The 22,975-nt window shown below is 35.4% G+C and overlaps 2 protein-coding genes and 1 pseudogene across 3 annotated transcripts; 2 read left to right on the plus strand and 1 right to left on the minus strand.

Annotated features, from left to right (window-relative positions):
• The first annotated feature begins 8,199 nt into the window (after positions 1–8,199).
• LOC120163369 (malignant T-cell-amplified sequence 1 homolog) lies at positions 8,200–22,396 on the plus strand. 2 transcript variants are annotated; one of them, XM_039173327.1, is made up of 9 exons: positions 8,200–8,360; positions 8,951–9,032; positions 9,140–9,207; positions 9,282–9,379; positions 15,194–15,375; positions 15,457–15,524; positions 15,814–15,877; positions 16,057–16,136; positions 16,180–16,340. In XM_039173327.1, the coding sequence occupies exons 1-8, from the start codon at positions 8,350–8,352 to the stop codon at positions 16,072–16,074; spliced, it is 591 nt and encodes a 196-aa protein (XP_039029258.1). In that variant the 5' UTR covers positions 8,200–8,349; the 3' UTR covers positions 16,075–16,136; positions 16,180–16,340. The 2 variants fall into 2 exon arrangements, with proteins under 2 accessions (XP_039029258.1, XP_039029259.1); XM_039173328.1 differs by lacking the exon at positions 16,180–16,340 and adding an exon at positions 22,384–22,396 and having other exon boundaries at positions 8,217–8,360; positions 15,239–15,375; positions 16,057–16,131.
• On the plus strand, positions 17,520–19,196 carry LOC120163371 (60S ribosomal protein L18-2). The gene is made up of 5 exons (XM_039173329.1): positions 17,520–17,619; positions 17,741–17,830; positions 17,922–18,050; positions 18,148–18,330; positions 18,853–19,196. Exons 1-5 carry the CDS (start codon positions 17,617–17,619, stop codon positions 19,009–19,011), a joined length of 564 nt encoding a protein of 187 aa, XP_039029260.1. The 5' UTR covers positions 17,520–17,616; the 3' UTR covers positions 19,012–19,196.
• On the minus strand, positions 19,844–21,135 carry LOC120163372 (annotated as a pseudogene).
• Positions 22,397–22,975: the final 579 nt, after the last annotated feature.

Here is a 22,975-nt window from a genome sequence, read left to right on the forward strand (position 1 = left end):
TATTTCTTCCAGTAAGGTTGTTACGCTGGACGCCACTGACAACAAGGTCGAATTCGACAAATCTACTCATCAATTGCTCCAACCGGTCATCATTCAATTCTTGCACATCTGTTTTCAAAGATATGCCAAGACAGTAGAAGGTGACCTCTGCATCACTGATCCAAAAAAAAAGACAGGACATTGATATCACCGGAGAACATGTCTCTAGCAGCTCCTCATGTATGGTTTTTAGGGAAACCTAGAAGCATTTCCATCTCATCAGGTTGAAGTGGAACAATTTTATTCCTTCCAACCCATACCAGATTCCATTTTCAGCACTCATCAAGAACATACTTCTGGACACTCGAAGATGGCTCATCGTCATAAGCTTCAAGAGCCTTACAAATCCTTTCTGTCAATTTGGCACTTCCTATACATGTTTGTAAACAATTCAACTTTGTTCTTGGATCCCAGGAAGGTCACCATTTGTTGTCAATTGAAAAACATCATGTATGGTGCAATGAGAAAGCAGAATAAGAGGAAATCTGTTCTCAATTGGCAGATTATGAATGTAGCCCTTTTCCGTGTAGTAGTACAAAAATACTTTGAATCTACAAAGTTTGACTCTACATCGTATAAGTACCGTGACATTTTGGTCCAAACACCAACTGGAGCAAGCGCCACATTCTCATAGTAGAAATAAAGAGGCCCAATAGCATCTTCTGGAAGTGTTCTTTGAGTTATCTGATCTGGTTCGGTAGGAACCCCAGAACCAATCATTGGAATTGAAAGATGAACTGCATGATCGTCTTCATTAAGAAGCTTCCTCTGCTTCTTCCTTTTCAAAAATCATAGCCCAAGTTTCGGCTTTGCTTGTAATTGGGGTCATTGCATAATGAATTCCTACCTTCTACTGGAAGAAATGCGTCAGCAACTTTAGCCATTTGATCAGCACATATAAAATCTGTCAATTCTGCAATTGATGAATCTGGACCACATCTCTCCATGGTTATTGAAGCCTCAGCCTCTTAGTACCCCATTTTCGTCAAATATAACAGTTTATTCTCCTCATTAGAATCAGAATTCAGGATTTCCTCGGTATCAGAAAGAACTATCAATATATGTGAAATCATCCTGAAAGATCGCTTCATAATCAGATGAGTTGTTATCAGAATCAACATGTTGCATGGGTATGGATTTTTCAAGAGCATGTACCATTGTATATGTAGTCTTGCCAGTGCATCAGATTACTGTTTGCATAAATTGGTTTCTCTCCCACAGAAAAGTATATTTCAGAGATGGCCTTCACTGAAAGATGATAAGCCACTGTGTCAGCCTGGAACGGATTACCAAGCTATTTATACTGCTATGTCTGATTAAATCCCTCCAGATACAGAAAATGGTCACCTCATTCAGAAGACACATATCTCAGACGTTTCTGTTAGAATTATTGAGTACTTCTTAAGTTTGTGACAACATGAAGAGAATTTCTCCAGTTACTTGATAATACTACTGTTTAGTGACACCAGAATGAAAGTATTCAAGATAAACAGATTTAGAGCACGAATAAAGCCACAAGTACCTACAACAGTTCATTGTCAAAATTGGACCTCGTGGGGATCATGATATTTCAGTCAAACAGACATTGAGAGTGAATCAGACAGATCTAGAGGGACATCTTGAGGGCCCATTTCAACCAGAAATAGAATATTGGGGCATTTTGAAGGCTCACAACAATATGAATATTTGGGCATTCTTAGAGGCTCATCTCAACAAGAAGTAATGTTGAGCACACTTTTAACATCTGTATCAGCAAATGTTGGGGCATTTTAAAGGTTCCTTCAGACAGATCCATGTGGGGCATTTTGAAGGCTCAGATTAACAAGAAGTAAATGTCGGGGCATGCTGAAAGCCCATTTCAATCAAAATTAGGACTGTTGATGCATTTTTGAACATTCGTATCAACAATGCTGGGACATTCTAAAGGCCCATATCATCATGTGTTAAAGATCATTGATTTGAGAAAATATTTCCAATGAGACAGAAAGATATGAAGAATGAAAATGATAAACAGTGACAGCCGAGCTGACTATACATAATTGCTTCGTTCATCAGGCAGTTGTATTAGAATCTTGTTGTTGAACAAATATCTACTCAGCAAGTATGGTTTCAAATACCCAATCTTCTTAAACCATGTGTCACATGACAGTGTGTTAAACTACATCATGGATAAAGATGGTCCCTAGGTAGACTACTTGATCCAGGGTTCAGTTCCTCAAGATCTCAACTTTGAATTTTGTATTCTGTGTGTCAGTGATGATTGGAAATATTTCTTTGAGATTCCTGGCAGTTAGTTACAACCATACTATTGGGATTACGAAGCTGTTTTTCACAATAGTTTTCGCTTAATCGATGACATTGGAAAGGGAGACTCGACTCACTTACATTACTGTTATTCTCGCTATTACTGGGATTATCATTGCCAGCCAGGCTAAACTGAATTTTTATCTATTTTGGGTTTTATCATGTACGTTTCATCCCCAGCATCAAGAATTCCACGGATATCTTTCTGTACATGGATCCTATAGCTGAAGTGTTTCTACTTTCTACAATGCTCATTACATAAGAAAACGTGATCAATATTACACTTGCCCTTGCCCGAGATGATATCGAGATCAATTAATGTCTCCTATTCAATTCGATACCAGCACATTTTGTGAATTTGACCAACTTTTTTGTCATACCAGTATTTTACTTGTATTCCCATTGAGTTTTGTTCTCAAGTGGTCTTGTGACATCATAAAAAAACTTTGAACACCATGCAAAGAGCTTCATTGACCAACAATTCGAGCAGAAGCCACAGGAGATGAAGAATGTGTTGTCAAATATTTTATGAACCAGTGATTATGGTGTTGAACCAATATTGTTATCATATGGTTTTCCTTTATTGATATAAGATGAAGTCTGTCTTCTTCAACCCCAAGATTAGAAATGAGATATGATGAAGATTTCTTTCCACAGAAGGAGAGCTGAAATTTTAACAACAAGAAACTAGTGGAGCCAACTAAGGTTGAACGACAGGTTGTTGTTAAGCATCTCGACATGATATGGTCCAAGTTGCCTTATTCGAGATCTGATTATATGCGGAGACATGAAAGGAATTGGAATAAATCTTCCTTGTGATGTGTTTCAAGAGTTAAATTAGAACACACTCTACTCTTCTAATTAATCCCTGCTGAGTCATGCATATCTACATCTACACTCTTCAAAGATGATAGATTCTCTTTTCAAAGATGATATTCTCTTTTTAAAGATGATAGATTCTCTTTTCAAAGATGAAAGCTTTATGGGATTTCTACACAAGTCCAAGCAAAGAAAGTTGGTTTTATCCAAGACAAAATGGGGCATCAAGTTCATAGTTCTGACTACGGCAAGAGTTCCACAAATGAAACATTTCTTCTGAGACTTTCATGAAGCAAAGAAGACGCAAAGATACAAGTTGATCAAATGATTCTGCAGAAATGCAAGCTTGATAGCATAAGTTTCTACACTGATATCCAGAGGTAACCCTGGCAATAAATGATGAAGTGAAGGAAAACCAAGTTCACCACTTTGAAGTCAAATAAAGATTGCATCAACATTCATGCATTCATAAGAATATCATTTATACAATAGACAATGCATTACATTGATACATCTAAGTGCATTCAAACATGAAGTTTTACAGATCTTCGGAAGAACAAGAAGATTCATGGTAAAAAATACCTTACAAGAAGAAGGTATTCAAAACCGCAAATACAAGAATCACGCAAACATCTGAAGAATAGATGGACGTAATCCACAAAAATGAGCATTATCTTGAGATTGGGGCATGTTACCCAATCAACATGTTATTTCGAAAAATAATGAGAAAACGATTTCCATAGTTTCTCATTCAATCTTTTCTAAAAATGAAATTGTTGAAAAGTAAGAAAACGATTTCCTTAGTTTTTTTACTTAGTAAACTATTTACCACATCTGTAAGTCCTGTAGTGCATGATGTTTCCAAAAAGCCTTCGGGAGCTTTTTGATGTTTTCAAAGCCTTAGGGTCATATGTAAGTCCTGCAGTGCATGATGTTTCCAAAAAGCCTTCGGGAGCTTTTTGATGTTTTCAAAGCCTTAGGGTCATCTGTAAGTCCTACAGTGCATGATGTTTCCAAAAAGCCTTCGGGAGCTTTTTGATGTTTTCAAAGCCTTAGGGTCATCTGTAAGTCCTGTAGTGCATGATGTTTTCAAAAAGCCTTCGGGAGCTTTTTGATGTTTTCAAAGCCTTAGGGTCATCTGTAAGTCCTACAGTGCATGATGTTTCCAAAAAGCCTTCGGGAGCTTTTTGATGTTTTCAAAGCCTTAGGGTCATCTGTAAGTCCTATAGTGCATGATGTTTCCAAAAATCCTTCGGGAGCTTTTTGATGTTTTCAAAGCCTTAGGGTCATCTGTAAGTCCTGCAGTGCATGATGTTTTCAAAAAGCCTTTGGGAGCTTTTTGATGTTTTCAAAGCCTTAGGGTCATCTGTAAGTCCTACAGTGCATGATGTTTCCAAAAAGCCTTCGGGAGCTTTTTGATGTTTTCAAAACCTTAGGTTCATCTGTAAGTCCTTCAGTGCTTGATGTTTTCAAAACCTTCGGGTCATCTGTAAGTCCTTCAGTGCATGATGTTTTCAAAAACCTTCGGGTCATCTGTAAGTCATTCAGTGCATGATGTTTTCAAAAACCTTCGGTCATCTGTAAGACCATCAGTGCATGATGTTTTCAAACATTTCCATCCTACCAAATGAAAAATTATTGTCTTTTTCGCCTTTGCTCTATTCTTGTTAACACAAGAATAAGCAAAGAGGGGCAGCCGTAGACACTAATTTTTCAGTTTGTTTTTATTTTTATTTTTATTATTATTATTATAATTATTATTATTATTATTATTAAATAAATATTACAAAGCCCAAAATATGACCAATTTTACAAAACTCAGATGGCCCAAATAACTGGCCTAACTAAACCCTAAACCCAATTTAGGGTTTGTATCATCTCAGCCAGCCGCCAGCTGCTTTCTGCCGTCAAATCAAGACAGATCCAAGGGTCTCCAGATGTGCCCTAAGAAACCCTAGGGTTATCATCACCCTAGGGACACGTCGTCGACTCTTTGGCTTCCACCATCTCGCCAACGCCAGCCGCCTCTCCACGTCGCTCTATCGTTGCCACGCTTCAACAGAAACATCCAGAGGAAGCAAGGAACGCCGTCAACATTTCAACTATGGGGTGAGTCACCACCTACGGTTTGGTGACTCACCGAACTTCTTCTCTTTACCCAGATCGAAGAGGACACCAGTGGTGGCTATAAAGCCATCATCAAACCTGCAAAGAAAAAGAGGAGACAACCACGAGAGCAAGAACTACACCAACGATCCCAGACAACTACATATCTAAAGAAAAGAGAAGAAGACGAGAAAACTTACCACCGATGAAGCTACGCCGTCGTCAGAATCTCCACACACACCGCCAAAGAAGCCGAAATACCGTGGGTATTTTGTAGATCTAGGTAATTTCGGGGCTGTTTAAGGGAAAAAGAGGTCAGATTCGGCCAGGGGAGGTTCAGAGCTTCATTTTGAGTATATTTTTAATTTTCCGACCACCATGGGTGGTGGCCGGCGGCGGTGACTGGCACCAGAGCGCGGAGGCAGACAGCTGTCGGAATTCCCTCCGGTGAGGGAAAACAAGAGAGAAGCGAGAGAGTTTCTAAACTCTCTTAGTTAGAGAGAGAAAAAAATGAGAGACTGGCTCGAAGGGCCGATCGTTTGGGTTCAAATACCCTCCACCAAACGACGTCGTTTTGGTGGAGGGGTATTTGTGTAAATTCATGTATGATTAAACCATACGCATAGTCACCAGAAGTTTATAAACTTCCATTTTAGCCACTAAAACCAATTTATATGTCTTTTAATTTGGTATTTTAATTTTATTTTATTTATATTTTCGTCACTGATTAGATATGTTTACATATATATTTAGAATTATTATTAATGTCCATATTACATTATTACTTAGAATTATAGTTTTAAGTTTTAATATTTTACATTTTAATCCTGATTAATAATTTAGGGTAAATATTATAATTAGTCCCTCAGATTTTAATATTTCAATACCTAATAATTAATATAGGTTAAATCACAGGTTAAATCACACTGTTAGCACTCACGTTTTATAATATTTCGAATTAGGACTCTAGTTTTATAATTTTACATTTTAATCATTAATTTTCATTTTTGACTATGAATTTTTAATATTTTACATTTTAACACTATATTTTTAATACCTTTTATTTTAATCATTATTTATTTGCAATGTTATTTTATTACTTTTATATTTTAATTATTGCTTTAATTATTATTTTATTTTAATCATATTTAATTAATTTTATAAATAACTTTTAATCATATTTTAATATATATTTATTTTTCAATATTAAGAAAGGGCAGTCTTAAAGCAACTGGATGTCCATTCTCTGATATTTCTAAAATAAATATAAATTATATATATTAATCTATATATTTTAATTATTTTTATAAAAAATATTTTATTAATATTTTTTTTAATATCAAAGAAAAGAGCTGTCTTAAAGCACATAGAAGCCCTTTTATGATATTTCTAAATAAGTAAATATCTCTTATATATATATATATTTTCTTTCAATTATATTAATAAATTTGAAATAACAGGATTATAAATTAAATATATCTTTGAATTTTTAATTTCTAATAATAGAGACAATTTATAATTAATAAGTACTAATTTTGGGTGTTGTAGGGGTGCTAATCCTTCCCTAAACGTAACCGACCACGAATCCCTTTTTATTTCTAAAAAGAATGAATTTTTGGTTAAACGCAGATCAATTTATCTTTTAACTGATGTTTTCTTAAAAACTCTTTTAAAAGATAATTTTTAGGTATTCGACATATCTAACCCAAAAGGCCGATGCCGACTCCCAAAACATTTTTAAAAAAAATCATTTTTTATCCATATTATTTTTCCCGCCAAATAAATATTTCGTGCCAGGACGAAAACCGGTTACGACAGGGTCCATTTATTTAGTTTAAACGATAATCTTAATATCATTTACTCTATTCTAAATTATCATATAATAAAAGTAGTGGTGTCTTCTCCATTTAAAAGGAGACTCTTATGTCAATAGATAAGACATACTTAACTTAGTTTAGAAAATAAAAAATAGGAATTTTTATTTTGATTTACTATTTTTGTTAGAAAATTTTTCTTGATTATCATATCAGTTATTGATGGTTAAAATAATATTGTGAACGCCATAAACGATTTATGATTTTTGATTTAGATGAATAATCATAATAAATGATTGATGGTGGAGTTGCAAACGGTCCATGTCGCCTGATATAAGTAGAAAAATAAGCTTCATAAACATCATTTTAATTTTGACTAAGGAGTTTTATAGTGACTTTTAATATTATTGTAAGAAGTATAACTATGATGATTACTCGTAAGGTTAACAAGCTAAATTGATATGTCTATCAGATAATAGATCACATATCACATGAACATATCAAGAAATTATTTATAGCATGGGGATACAATATCCTGAGGGCTTTAAGAAATTTCGAAGGATATCATGTATTCTAAGGATCTCAACGCTAGTAGACATATAAGTTAAATTTTAACTTTTCAAGTAGAGAATATTGATATTCTAAGCAGTATCGATATTAAATTAACATATTGTGATTTAATTTTTTAAGACAATATCGATACTCAAAGTTTAGTATCAGTATTGAAGGAATGATATTGACATCTCAAGCATGAGTATCAATACTCCTAATACAATTATTTAGATTTTTATTATACATTCATATGATATCAATATCAATATTCGAAGAATAATACAGATACCAAAACTTAGAAATGAGCATTTTAAAACTATGCAAAAAGCAAAGGAAATGCTTTTATTTTTTAATAATTTTTAATTTTTATAATATTTGTTTAATAACGTGTCATACAAAGTAAATTAGTGCTGCGTGATCAAATAATACATGTAGGCTATTATGTGGATTGACAGTTAGTAGTTAACAACTAATCCAAGAATAGAATTAGAGCTGATCCAGAGCAGTTTCTCAAATATCCAACTAAACGAAGCCCAGTAAAACTCAAGTTCCCATTATCATCTTCTCTTGTTTTGGGTCGTCTTCCAGTACCAACGCGTGGGCGTCGGTTTTTCAGATTCCGAACAACTGAAGTGCTTCACCCAGCGGCAGAGGTTTCTTTAATCTTCGTGATCCCAACTCTGATCCTTCAAAGATCTTCACGGTTCTCACCAATATGTTTAAAAAGTAAGCATTTTCTTGGGTTATCTTTTTCTTGGTTTTCTGTTTTACAACTGCAAAGTTGCAAGGTCTTTTTTCTTCTTTTTTGCTGATTTTTTATTGTTTATGTTTATATACCTTTTTCTTTGTATATCCATGGATTGGAATTCCTATGGCTAGAGATTGAAGTAATGGAGAAGAATGGGATTAATCTAACTGTTTTGGATAAAGGAAACTGTTGTTTGCTCTTTCCTGTGATTTGGTTTTAGAATATCTATTCTGGGTTTTGGAATAGTTAGCTGATTTGCAAGAATTTTAATGCTTTATAGGATACTTAGAGCATTGGGCAATAATGGTTGTCCATAGGTGAGTGATTGAGTTCATGTTTTTCATGCAAGCTTTTTGTTTGTTAATGCACAAATTAATCAAGTTTTCAATCATTTGCAAGAAGTATATAAAACCATTCAATTACTAATAGGATGGCTAAGATGTCCTGTGCTTAGGGTACTTCCAATCTTTCATTTTGATGTTGGAGTTATGGTTAGAGTGCTGATTTTTTCCCATATTCTGGAACTTTTTCCACTTATTTATTTATTTATTTATTTATTTTTTTGTAGATTTTCATATGAAGATGTGTCTTCACAAAACCAAGTGAAAGCATCTGTGCAGCGAAAAATTCGGCAAAGCATTGCTGAGGAGGTGTAAATTTAGTTTATCTGATTATTTTCCTGAATCAAATTATGATAACAGTTAAATTCTGAAATTAATCGGCTTTTTTTATTTAATGTATTGATGCATTTCTGCAGTACCCAGGACTTGATCCTGTGCTGGATGATTTGCTTCCAAAGAAGGCCCCATTAATTGTTGTGAAATGGTTTGTTTTTCCTTTAACTATTGCTTTGGCCTTTGTACCTGTAACATGATGCTAACAGTTTCTTTCGTTTGCAGTCAAAACCATTTAAATCTGGTTTTAGTTAACAGTGTTCCACTATTCTTCAATATTCGTGATGGACCGTACATGCCTACTCTCAGACTCCATCACCAATGTAAGTATCTCATATTTGGATTTTCTTCTGTTTCGATCCTCGTGTATTTGAGTGATGTTTAGACAAGATTTCCGACCCTTCTTTAGGGGATTCTGTTTCTCTCCAATCTAATCAGATTGCAACTCTTTTACCTTGGTCTCCTCCTCCTATGGGTTTTGTTAAATTAAATGTTGATGTTGCCACTACAAAAGTTTACAATGTAACAACAACTTTACATAAAAAGATGCATAAAATTAGCAACAGAATAAAAATGATTCTATCTAATTAAAAATGATCCTATCTAATAACTAATAGAATAAAAAACTGATTCTATCTAATTAAAAATGATCCTATCTAATAACTAATAGAATAAAAACTGATTCTATCTAATTAAAACTGATCCTATCTAATATTTAATTTAGATATTCTCGACACCCCCCTCAAGCTGGAGAATAGATATCGATCATTCCCAGCTTGGACAGAAATCCTTCGAACATCGTAGTAAACAGTCCCTTGGTGAGAACATCGGCAAGCTGCTCTGATGATGGAACAAACGGTATGCAGATATCGCCATTTTCCAGCCTCTCCTTGATGAAATGTCGATCTATTTCGACATGTTTGGTCCTGTCATGCTGTACAGGATTCTGAGCAATACTGATTGCCGATTTGTTGTCGCAATACAACTTCATCGGTTTATCTCCTTCAACCTTCAGCTCCTCCAAGATCCTCCTAAGCCATAACAACTCACATACTCCTTGCGCCATGGCTCTGAACTCGGCCTCCGCACTGCTTCTAGAGACAACTGGTTGCTTCTTGCTCCTCCAAGTAACTAAGTTGCCCCAGACAAAGGAGCAATAACCGGTAGTAGATCTTCTGTCTGTAGAACTTCCGCCCCAATCAGCATCATTGAAGGTCTCCACTCTTCGACTTTTATTCTTTGAAAACATGATTCCTTTACCAGGACTCCCTTTCAAGTAATGAAGAATCCGGTAAACAGCCTTGGAGTGTTTTTCTGAGAGACAATGCATAAACTGACTAACCAAGCTCCCAGCAAATGCAATATCTGGTCTCGTATGAGCCAAATAAATCAGTTTCCCCACCAGCTTCTGATACCGATTCTTGTCCACAGGCTCAGCACCATCTTCTTTTTCGAGTTTTTGATTCGGATCAATAGGAGTCGCCACTGGTTTACATCCGAGTAATCCGGTCTCTTTCAAGATATCGAGGACATATTTCCTTTGCGAGATAATTATACCTTTTGAGGATCTAGCCACCTCCATTCCAAGGAAATATTTGAGTTGTCCTAGATCCTTGACTTCAAACTAGTTGGATAAGAAGTTCTTCAACGACTCCAACTCTACTGTGTCATCTCCTGTCATAACAATGTCATCTACATACACAATTAAAATAGCAATTTTACCATTATTGTGTTTGTAGAACATAGTATGATCAGACTGGGCCTGAGTGTAACCATGTTGTTTCACAGCTCTCGTGAATCTCTCGAACCAGGCTCTCGGAGATTGTTTCAATCCATAAATGGATTTCTTTAGCTTGCAGACCCTGCCATCCTTCTTCAATTCATCAAAGCCTGGAGGAACTTCCATAAACACCTCTTCCTCTAGCTCACCGTTTAGGAACGCATTCTTCACATCAAACTGTCTGAGAGTCCAATCCAGATTGGCGGCTAGTGAGAGTAGGACACGTACGGTGTTTAGTTTGGCCACAGGTGCGAAGGTCTCCTCGTAGTCAAGGTCGTATGTCTGAGTAAAGCCTCGTGCTACGAGTCTTGCCTTGTATCTCTCGACCGAGCCATCTGCATGGTATTTGATGGTGAACACCTACTTGCTGCCTACTGATCGTTTCCCCTCAGGTAAAGGAGTTAGATCCCACGTGTCATTCTTCTTCAGGGCCTTTAACTCCTCAAAAACTGCCTCTCTCCATCTCAGAACTTCTAGAGCTTCATGTATCGACTTAGGTAGTACATCATCCATAATCCTGGTGAAAAAGCTTTGAAATCTGGAGAGAGTTTATTATAAGATAAGAAATTGGATATTGGATGTTTTGTGGTACATGAGCTAACACCTTTGCGCAAGGCTATGGGTTCAAAGAATTCTGTAGAAGGCTCTAAATTTGGAGAAGAAATAGGAGAAAGAGAAGTCGTACCTTGGACCATAGTCGAGTCCTATGGTTGGCATACCTTGGGGGCCGGTGGAACATTACTTGGTCGAGTCATCCGTCTAGAATAAACACGAAGTTCAGTAGGTGGTTCCAAGTTGGTTTCTACCTGAGTCTCACGAGGTTGTGAATTTATAGGTTGTGAAATCCTAGGATTAGTTACGGAAATATGAATTGGTTCCACTGAGCTATTTACAACCGATTTTGGCAAGGATGTTTGTTCCCAAAAACTCATTTTAGAGTCATTCTCCCCCGGAAGAGAGTTTTTGTCAAAAAAAGATTGTTTTTCAAAAAACGTGACATCCATACTCACATAATACTTCCCAGATTTAGGATCAAAGCATTTATACCCTTTTTGTGTTGGTGAAAAACCTAGAAATATGCATTTATGTGCTCGGGGATCGAGTTTTCCTCTATTTTGGCCGTGTATATGAACAAAAGCAATGCAAACAAAAATTTTAGGTGTTAAATCAGTGAAAGATCTATTTTCAGGAAACATATTCTTTAGAGCTTGCAAAGGAGTAATATAATTAAGAAATCTTGTAGGCATTCGATTTATCAAATAAGACGCTGTTAAGAGTGCTTCATTCCAAAAACGATTTGGAACATTCATAGCAAACAGTAAAGCCCTAGTCACCTCTAATAAATGCCTATTTTTTCTTTCAGCAACTCCATTTTGTTGGGGAGTATCAACGCAAGAATTGTTATGAATAATTCCTTATTGTTTAAAAAAATCACCTAAGATTGCATTAAAATATTCTCGACCATTATCGGTTCTAAGAACTTGAATATTTGCTTGAAACTGAGTATTGATCAGTGAGTGAAAATTTTTGAAAACACTTGCTGCCTCGGATTTTTCTTTTAGTAAAAAATCCACGTGACTCTACTATGATCATCAATGAATGTGATGAACCATCTAGATCCTGAGGCTGTTTTTACTCGTGAAGGGCCCCAAATATCACTATGCACAAGAGAAAAAGTTTTTGATGGCATATACTTTAAAGATGGATAAACAGATCTATGATATTTTGCCAATTCACAAGCTTCACACTGAAAAGAAAAACCGTCATTTTTTTTTAAAAGATTTGGAAACAAATATTTCAAGTAATTAAAACTAGGATGGCCTAACCTATAATGCCACAACATTATTTCATTCTCACAAGACAAGGTAGTAAAGCATCTCGGTTTCTGAACTTGTTTATCTGAAGGATTGTCTGTGACCAAGTGATAGAGTCCATCAACCTCCTTAGCATTGCCAATCATCTTGCCCGAACAAGGGTCCTGAAATTCAAATCCAGCAAATGTTATTGTAGCAATGCATTTGCAATCATGAATAATACGATTAACAGAGATGAGATTACAAGAGAGCTTTGGGACATGTAGGACATTTAGTAATGTGAGAGATGGAGAAATAATGATAGAGCCTTTTCCAGCTATAGAGGTTAGGGAGCCATCATCAATTTTTACCTTCAGATTACCAGATAAAGGAAAATAAGATGAGAATATGGAGGAATTACCGGTCATGTGATCTGTTGCCCCTGAATCTATGATCCAAGGGTTTGATTTAGAACCGGCTATGAAAGCTGTAGGATATGTACCTTTCTGGGCTAATGATGAAGAGGCAATATAAGATGATGAGTTAGGAGTGTTGGATATGGAATGAGAACTCATTAGTTGATACAATTGCTCTAGCTGTTCTTTGCTGAAGGCAGACAGTTCTGAGGCAGGTTTCGGCTCTTCAGAAGCATCTTCAGATGAGGCATGGAATCCCTTTGCATTACGAGAATTTCGATTGGCTGAAAAATTCTCGGTTGGCTTCCCGTGTAGCTTCCAACACTTGGCTTTAGTGTGTCCCGGCTTGTTGCAGTGCTCGCAGATTGGCCGATCTCTGTCGTTCCGACGATCGTTGCGACGTGGTGGCTGACCCGAGAACAAGGCAGAAGACTCGGTGGGATTTGGTGAGTGGCCTCCAAGCATGACTGTCCGCCGGCTCTCCTCTCGTCTGACTTCGGAGAAGACTTCTCTTGTGCTTGGTAGTGGTTCACGACCAAGAATGCGCCCTCTGACTTCATCCAATTCCTTGTTAAGGCCGACAAGGAATTCGAAGACGCATTCTTTTTCCACCATCTTCTAGAATAGAGCCCTGTCCTTAGCACAACTCCATTCGTAGTCGCTGAACATGTCAACCTCTTGCCACAAGGTCTTGAGTTCAGTGTAGTATTGAGTGACAGTTTTTTCTCCTTGTTTTAGCCTCCATAACCGAGTTTTTAGTTCAAACCATTGTCCTGCGTTCCCGAGATCAGAATAGGTCTCGTTCACAGCATTCCAAATGTCATGAGCAGTAGGTAGGAAGAGATAAGTTCTCCCTACACTCGGATCCATGGAATTTATGAGCCAAGACATAATCATCGAGTTTTCTGCCTCCCATCTTTCAGATTCTTCATCTTCTTCGGCAGGTTTCGTAGTGGTACCTGAGAGATAGCCGAATTTTTCACGGCCACGAATAAACAGTTTCACAGATTGTGACCACTGTAAGAAATTATTTTCATTCAACTTGTGAGAAGTGATGGATATGTTTTGGAAGGATTCAGTGTTTAGGGTGATTGAAGGTGAGCGAGTAGAACTCATAGAGTCGATACCAGAGGTATCATCGTAGGGTTTGGCCATTTTGGCTCTGACACCATAAAGACGGAAAAAACTTGTTCCGAATAAATCGTGTTTATTTCTGCTGAATATGACTGACTTAAATAGAGTTTACAATGTAACAACAACTTTACATAAAAAGATGCATAAAATTAGCAACAGAATAAAAATGATTCTATCTAATTAAAAATGATCCTATCTAATAACTAATAAAATAAAAAACTGATTCTATCTAATTAAAAATGATCCTATCTAATAACTAATAGAATAAAAACTGATTCTATCTAATTAAAACTGATCCTATCTAATATTTAATTTAGATATTCTCGACACAAGGGATTGGAAGAAAAGCGGGTTAGGTGGAGTTTTAAAAGATTCCTCAGGTTCTACTATAGGCTATTTCAAGGAACCAGTTGGTCTGGGGCCTCCTACTTTGATGGAATTAAAGGCTATTCTTAAGGGTTTGTCTTTCTATGCAAATTTTCGAGAGAGGATCAAGGACCGTTTGATTATTGAGAGTGATAGTAAGGTGGCAGTGGATTGGATCAAGGAGGTTGAATTATGTCCTGTTGTGTATATCTTCTTGATTAAAGATATTGTTCATAGGCTTAATGCCTTTGAAGGTGTAGTTAGATGGGTTAATAGGACAACCAATTTAGAGGCTGATGCCTTAGCAAAAGAAGGCATAGGTTGAGTTATTGTTGTTGTTTATGGTTGTTTAGGGTTGTTTTTTGGTTTCGGATTCTTATTGTTGTTTCTTTGTAATTTTTTTATGATGAATATATTACTTAGGCACTCTTTTCCCCCTTCCGCTGCTTAAAGAGCTTCTCTACAAGATCCATTAATCAAGAAGGGGTTTTTTAACGAGGCCTAGCATTCCTATAAAAAAAATAATGATACATGGTGTTCTTAACCACGATAAGTTCCATTTTCTTCTATGACGACTTTGTGCTTTACTCTCATGTATCTTATTGTTATGGGATCCAAATATGGCTGTTCTGTATCTTGGTTTTGCAGATCCAAACATAATGAAAAAGTTTCAAGTGGATCGTGGTTTTGCAGATCCAAACATAATGAAAAAGTTTCAAGTGGATCGTGGTGCGATAAAATTCGTCCTTGCTGGTGCAAACATAATGTGTCCTGGTCTTACATCCCCTGGTGGTGATTTGGATGATGAAGTGGAAGCAGAAACTCCTGTTGTACGGTTCATCTTCTCTGTCACAGTTTATATGTTTCTTTTTTATCTTGCCAATATATGACATGTCAACTAATCCTTTCAGGCAATAATGGCTGAAGGAAAACAACATGCTCTTGCTATTGGCTTTACTAAAATGTCAGCTAAAGACATGTGAGTTATGTTCTAGTTGTTTCTCTGCGTAAACGGATTACGGAACTTGAACTTGAAAATCATAGTATTTTTCTTCCTCCTATCTTAAATGGAGAGAAATGTAGCTGGGAACGTGATATTACTGTGCTGGTTGTGTCATTGTTGCATTTGCCTGAGTTATATAATATCCTTCTCTTTTTGCGGTCTAGTTCCAATCGTCCTGCATATTTTCTATTTTCAAATTGACAATGATTTTCATGCTAGCTAAATGCTGTTAAACTACAATAACTGGATTCATTTCCATTAGCAGAAAGGCAATCAACAAGGGAATTGGGGTAGACAACATGCATTACCTCAACGATGGTCTATGGAAGGTATTCATACTTAAAACCATTAGGTGTTTCGGATTGTTGCATAAAGCATTCTAGTTTGTTTTTCAATTGAAAACCAACATATTTATTACGATCCGTCTATGAAAACAAGCATTCATATGTCGAACTATAACTATTTGATATTGTTATTAAATCCGTCTTTGCATTATGTTGTCCTGCAGATGGAACGGCTAGAATGAGCAACTGCAATGCCAGCCATGAAATAGTTAAAGAGAAACTTGAAGAAGGGTTGTTTACTGTTGTGGTTCTTGTTTGCATTTCAGTTTGTCTATATAAGTTTTGAGATGCTGTTTGTAAGCAGCTGAAAGAATTGCATGATGAATCTGTCGGTATTTTCCTTATGTTTGATATATACTCATACTGTAGAGAAACCTTTGTTTTCCGTATCATTTTATGTAACTTGGCAAGTTTCCCAGCAAATATTGTGGCTGAATTTTGGATTGAACAAAATGGCAGCTCATCTTTTTCATTGATTCAGATTTACCAATAACTAGACCTGAGATCAATCTTGAAAAAATTGATCAGGTGCTCTCGGGTACTAATTGAGTTGAGCTGCTGGTGAGTAATTTGATATTGACTTGATCACAATTCGGTTAATGCTAGACTCGAATTGACTTGACTTGAGACCTTAACGAGTCGAGTTGAGCAAGATCTAACTCGATTCGGTAAGTTCACAAGTAACTCGTTAATTTTTTTTATAGTTTTTAGGATGTCGATTGTCTTAGAACTGATTATGTATTGTTAAACATTTTTTTCATAGTTGTAATATGTTAGTTTGGTGTATTTGTTTGTGTATTGTTAATTTTGTTATAATATATTAGTTTGGTGTATTTGGAGTTTAGAATTTAGAATTGTTTCACACACTATTTTTGATAACTTCTCCCTTTGATTTTCTTAATTTATGTTAAGTTCTATATAATATTATTAGATTTACATATATTAAAAAAAATTCTAACGAGTTTAATGAGCAATGAGTCATGCATTCCATTCGCTTTTTGCATTCTTTATAATTTGGTCCTTAAACTTCTTTCTATTTTAGGAACTTCTTTAAAGTCCTTATAATTTCATCTAGTTCATTTTAGTCCTCCATTATTACAACCATGGATTATTATCAAATTTGTCTTTTTTATTAAAAAAAATCTCAAATAATTGTTAAAGTAAGTGAAATCAAATATTTTAATGAATTTTCATATTTTTTATTATCGAGTTTGAATACATTTTTTATAATAAAATTTGACGTGCTATTAGCCTCCTCGCACACATTTTGCACCATCTATACCTAGAAGGGCCTGGCCAACCTTCTTGTTTGCATTGTTAACTGACGAACTATGACAATTGAATATGATATTAGTTATGATCAAATAATAGTAAAAAAAATCCATGACACCACCTAGCAACAATCATTAACAATTTTATTAATTTGAACTTGCTAATAACACTATAAAAGCATATGTATCAAATTATGTTAAATTAAAGTGGAAAGATTAAATCTCAAATTTCAGTATAGTAAAGGGACTAATACCATAATATTTTCTTACCTTGATACACGCGTAGGGCTTAGATGAAAGAACTACGATCTAAATCAATAAACTCAACCACATTTAAACAAACCCAAACCCACAAAATAAAAGCCCTTCAAAATCGAAACCCTAACTCCCTGTAAAACTTTGTCATTCGCGGCGTCTCCCCCACTTCACATCACCAAAGCAAGAGCTTCAGCAATGGTCTCTATACTCTCTTCCCAAATTTCCCAAACTTTTTTTTTCTCTTAAAAGAACAACAAAAGATATATTTTTTCATTGTCTTTTTGCTTATGTTTGCTGGTTTTTTTCTTTGCATTAACAGGGGATCGATCTAATCGCTGGAGGAAAGAGCAAGAAGACCAAGAGGACAGCTCCCAAATCCGATGATATTTATCTCAAACTCCTCGTCAAGGTTTCACATTTATCCTCGTTCTCTGCATAAAAATGCCATTTTTTTATTCTAGTTTTTGAACAAATGTGCTGAATTTTGCTCTGGGTTTTAGCTTTACCGTTTCCTTGTAAGAAGAACCGGGAGCAAATTCAATGCCGTGATATTGAAACGCTTGTTTATGAGCAAAGTCAACAAGCCTCCACTATCTCTCTCTAGGCTAGTTCAGTTCATGAAGGGAAAGGTATATCATTTAATATTTCTGGGTTTTTAACGATCTTTGCATGGCTGTTGATGTATGGTTTTGATTCATCCTTGTTGTATCTGTAAATGAGTTGTAGGAGGATAAGATTGCTGTGGTAGTGGGGACAGTGACAGATGATATTAGGGTTTATGAGGTTCCTGCTTTGAAGGTTACTGCTCTTAGGTTTACTGAGACTGCTAGAGCTAGGATTGAGAAGGCTGGTGGAGAATGCTTGACTTTTGATCAGCTTGCTTTGAGGGCTCCCTTGGGTCAAAACACGGTATGGAATCTCGTGTTCGACTTGGTTTGCTTTTGTTTCACATTGATCTTTGTTGATCTTTATTGATTTTATTGGCGTTTTAAGTTGTGTTTTTCATTGAAATTTCATTTCTGCTTTCTTAATCGCTTGTCAAAACTCTTTGAAAATGAAATGGGGATGTTTCTTTCATGCACTATCTGAAAAATGCTTGTGATGTGTTCTTTGGAATGTAATCTGCTGAATCTTCTCTGTTTACAATGTGAATTTTTCAATGATTCTGTAATTCATATGTTTGATACTACTTTAATGTTCATATTCCTTCTTCATTTGAATGGAAATCCTAATTATTTGAACTTATTTTTGTTTCTCTTTCTACAAACATAAAAGGTGACGCACTTTACATGTTCCTGCTGTGTCATTTCTAAGCCTTCTTATTTAACCTTCGATAGAAATTGAAGTCCATTGCCTCTTCTAATTCTTTTCTTTTGATAGAAGACAATGGTGTCTGGATTTCTTATGAATTTACATTGTGTGGAATCACAGGTTCTCCTCAGAGGTCCAAAGAACTCCCGTGAAGCAGTTAAACACTTTGGTCCTGCGCCTGGTGTTCCTCACAGCCACACCAAGCCATATGTCCGCGCGAAGGGAAGGAAGTTTGAAAGGGCTAGAGGAAGAAGGAACAGCAAGGGATTCAGGGTTTAGACTGAGTTTTTACTACTTGATTTTGAGGTTGCCATTTAGGGATTTATGGCTGTTGTTTTGATTGCTTATGTTTGCATCTTATAATTCACGGATTAGCTTGTTTGAGGGTAAATCTTTCTTATGCTACAAAGTGGAGCATGTTTAAGCATTTTAATTTTATATCTTAACATGGAATTCTTCTATTAGTCCCTGCACTATGTGAAAGTTGTTGGTTTAGTCCCTTAAATTTGTTAATTTCTAGTACATATTTTCAGGTTTTGAAATTTTGATATTGTATCTAATCATTCCAGTTATATTAAGAATACATAAAAATTTGCATCACTTCATGTAAATGGATTGTACTGACTACATAGGTAACTCGTTGTGAGTGGCCCTGTCGAATTACACGGCATTCCTGTTATCCTAAGCTAGGGATGTGAACGAGTTAAGTTCGACTAATGTTGAGCTCGACTGAATAGTTTAAAGTTTAGTTTGAGTTGATTCGAAAACTTGTGAGCTTAAGTTTGATTCGAACTTGAAATTAAAAGTGGAAGCTCGATTTGAGTTTGAAAATTTTAAACTTGAAACATGTTTAGACGTAGTTTGATTGAAGTTCGAACTTGATCTTGAATTTGAAGCTCGTGGATTTTTGAGTTGGACATTAAATAACTCATTTTGGATTGTTGATAACTCAAGTTGAATTCGAACGTGAATCAAGTATTGATCGAATTTTTATCAAATTGAACTTGTGTAACTTACTATCTTTTCTCATTTACATCTCTACTTCAAAACCTGCAAATGCATCCAAACACCATTTTTAATCCTCTTATTTAATACATTACATATACTCATAGTTGATGGATTAATGACATAATTTGACCAAATACTAAAAAAGTTCAAGAGATGACAAAGCTGCATTCAGCGGATACATAAAACAAAGCAGATCAGAACTTTTGGATGAAATCAAGAATGTGAGAGTTAATCTCATCAGCCCTTTCTTGGTTGATGAAATGGCCAACACCTTCCATGACCACAACTTCATCTAACATGGGCACATCCCCTTTGAAACCACCACTCTCAACATATTCCTTCACCCCTGGGGTTGTATAAACAGTGTCAAGATCCCCCACATTGTACTTCACTGGTAATTTCACTTGTGCACCACTCCATGGCGCTGTCAATTCCCAGTTTCTGCAATTTAACACAGAGAAATTAGCTAAAATCCATAAGATCAGAATTGGTTCAAAACATTTTTCCTGGTAAAATGCTTACAGATCAAAGGTCCTGTAGTAGTTGAGAGCCCCAGTGAAGCCTTTCTGGTTGAATTCGTTGGTGTAGTAGCTAAGATCATCTTCAGAGAACCAAATGATAAGGGAATTGGTGTATCTGGTTTGATATTAAAAGCATTGTCTTTAGGCATGCATGGTGGGCCTGGCTTTCGATTGGAAATGATCCTCTTTAGCACGTTTGAAGTTCCATAGTGAGCTATCTCTGCTTCAATCTTTCCAGGTTCCTACAACAAGTTCCGATGAAATCATGTTCGTGTTCGTGTTAACTATTCGGATTAACTGATAATATCATAAGAAATAAGAAATCTGAAATCTGCATATATAGTAATCATCTCCGAAGAAAAGCCTCATGCTCTCAACAGGCTTCATTGGTTTTCTAGGCATGAACGGGACGCTGAAGCACACGAAGGCCTTGACTCGGTCGGGCGGAACAAGCAAAGGTACCATCCGATAATGGCACCCAATCATGAGCCACCAAGAACACTTGGTCGACGCCTAGAGTGTCGACGAGTGCGATAAGGTCACCAACGATGTACATGCACGAGTAACTGGTTATCGACGAGGGAGCCTCGGTGTCGCCGTAGCCGCGGAGATCAGGCGCAAAGGTGCGGTACCCGAGTGAGCTCAAAGCAAGAATCTGATGCCTCCATGTGTACCAGATTTCGGGGAAACCATGAAGGAAGAGGATGACCGGCCCTTGTCCCTTTTCGGCGACGTGCATCGTTATGCCGTTGACATTCACAATGCTGTGCTGTATTCCTTCCATGTTCTCTCTTGCTCTCAGTCTTTGTCTTTCCCTTGTGGTTCTTTCTGTAGATCAAGTGTTGACGATGACTGATTTGATATATAAAGGCAAAGGCAATGACCAATGGGTCTGGATTAGGGTGCTTAACGAGTCAAACAGTTCGTGATGAGCTCAAACTTGATTAGGTTAAATTTTGGTAATCGTTCGACTTGAATTTAACTCGAGACCTTAACGAGCTGAGCTGAATAAGTATAACTTGACTCGATAAGTTCCTAACAGCTCATTAATTTTTTAAAATACATTTTTAATAATTATTTCAAAATTATTTCATTCAAAAAATAAATTTAAATAATAATAATTAATTTATTAATAAATAATAAAAATAATAAGTTAATTAATCTATTATTTTTTAAGAAATAATAAAATATTATTAATTAATAATATTCTTTTAATAGAAAAAACCCAACCCTAATATCCTCATATATATTAGTAAATTTTATTTTTAGTTTAAAAAACAACGTAAATTTTTTAGTGATCTTAGCGAGCAATGAGTCGAGTTGAGCAGCAAATTTTTGTTAACGAGCACGAGCCTAACATAATTTTAACGAGCTTAACGAGCAATGAGTCGAGTCGAGCAACAATTTTTTTAACGAGCACGAGTCGAGCACTACCCAACTCGCTATCAACTCGCTCGATAAGCACCCCTAATCTGGATGGGCAGAGCCACCAAAACCAAAAAAGAAGTTAAATTATTGATAAATGTATGAAAAAAAATATTTTAAAAACCTTTAATCAAATAATTTTAAAACATATATTTCATAAAAAATATTTTTTAAAAATATTTAAAATAATCATTATCAAAGTTTAAATTTTTTTATTTTTTAAAAGTCAATAAAAAACAAATTTAATAAGATCGAGGTACAAAATGGTAATTTGACTTAATTCAAATTTAAATATTAAAAACACATTAAGGATTTAAGGGACTGGGTATTAAAAAATAGTGTTGTTCATTTTAGAATATTCAATAAATTAACATTACTTTTCTTCGTAACTTTAAATTTTGAATAATTTGGAGTGATTGCAAAGCACTAAATGTTTATAATCTTTTTTAACTATTGACAAAATATACTTTTCAGACGTAACTGTTCTAACTTAAAAAAATAATACTTATTTTACTACTAATATCACTTAATAGTAATTATTATGAATCTTGTTTTTCACATTACACTCCTAGAAAGAAAACAAACATTTAAACATTGATAACGATATTATTAAAAAAACATAATATCAAAATTAATCTCTCAACGCTTATCAAAATATTCATTTTAGTTTCTATTTTTAAACATTTTGATCATCAACACTTTATTTTATGACAAATAAATCCTTAATATTTGTGAATAGTCATTTTGACTCTACTTGTTTCTTTTTAGAGCATTAATCTCTAATGTTTCATTTTAAGGTTAATGATTTTATTTTGAAGTGTTAATCGTTTGTTAGCTAATAATTTTTATTTACGGAAGAATTTTTTTATCTCAAAATGAAACATTAAGAAATAAAATATTTAAAAAAATAAAAAATAAAAATAACTATCTCAGAATTGTAATACAGGAGTGCTTTAAATGTGACACTGGAATCGAAATCAGTTGGCTTAACATCTCAAACTTAATTACCTTCAAACGTTGAACAAAGATTACCAACCCTACAGCATAGAAAAATGATGACCAACCCTACAACATAGAAGAATGATGACCAACCCTACTTTGCCAACAGTGAATCAGTAGTTTGGTCGAACCCACCGCCCACTCCTCCCTTAGCATGAATTTCAGCGGTCAACGTCTCTTAACTCTACCCAAACCTGCCTAACTAATACTGTACACTTATCAGTTGGACCAGTTTTTTTTCGAGTAGTTGACACAAAGGTTCACATCATTTCGAATCCTTTTCTTATGAA

Source organism: Hibiscus syriacus, unplaced genomic scaffold (assembly GCF_006381635.1).
Source record: "Hibiscus syriacus cultivar Baekdansim isolate YM2019G1 unplaced genomic scaffold, ASM638163v2 tig00111441_pilon, whole genome shotgun sequence".
NCBI classification, from domain to species: domain Eukaryota; kingdom Viridiplantae; phylum Streptophyta; class Magnoliopsida; order Malvales; family Malvaceae; genus Hibiscus; species Hibiscus syriacus.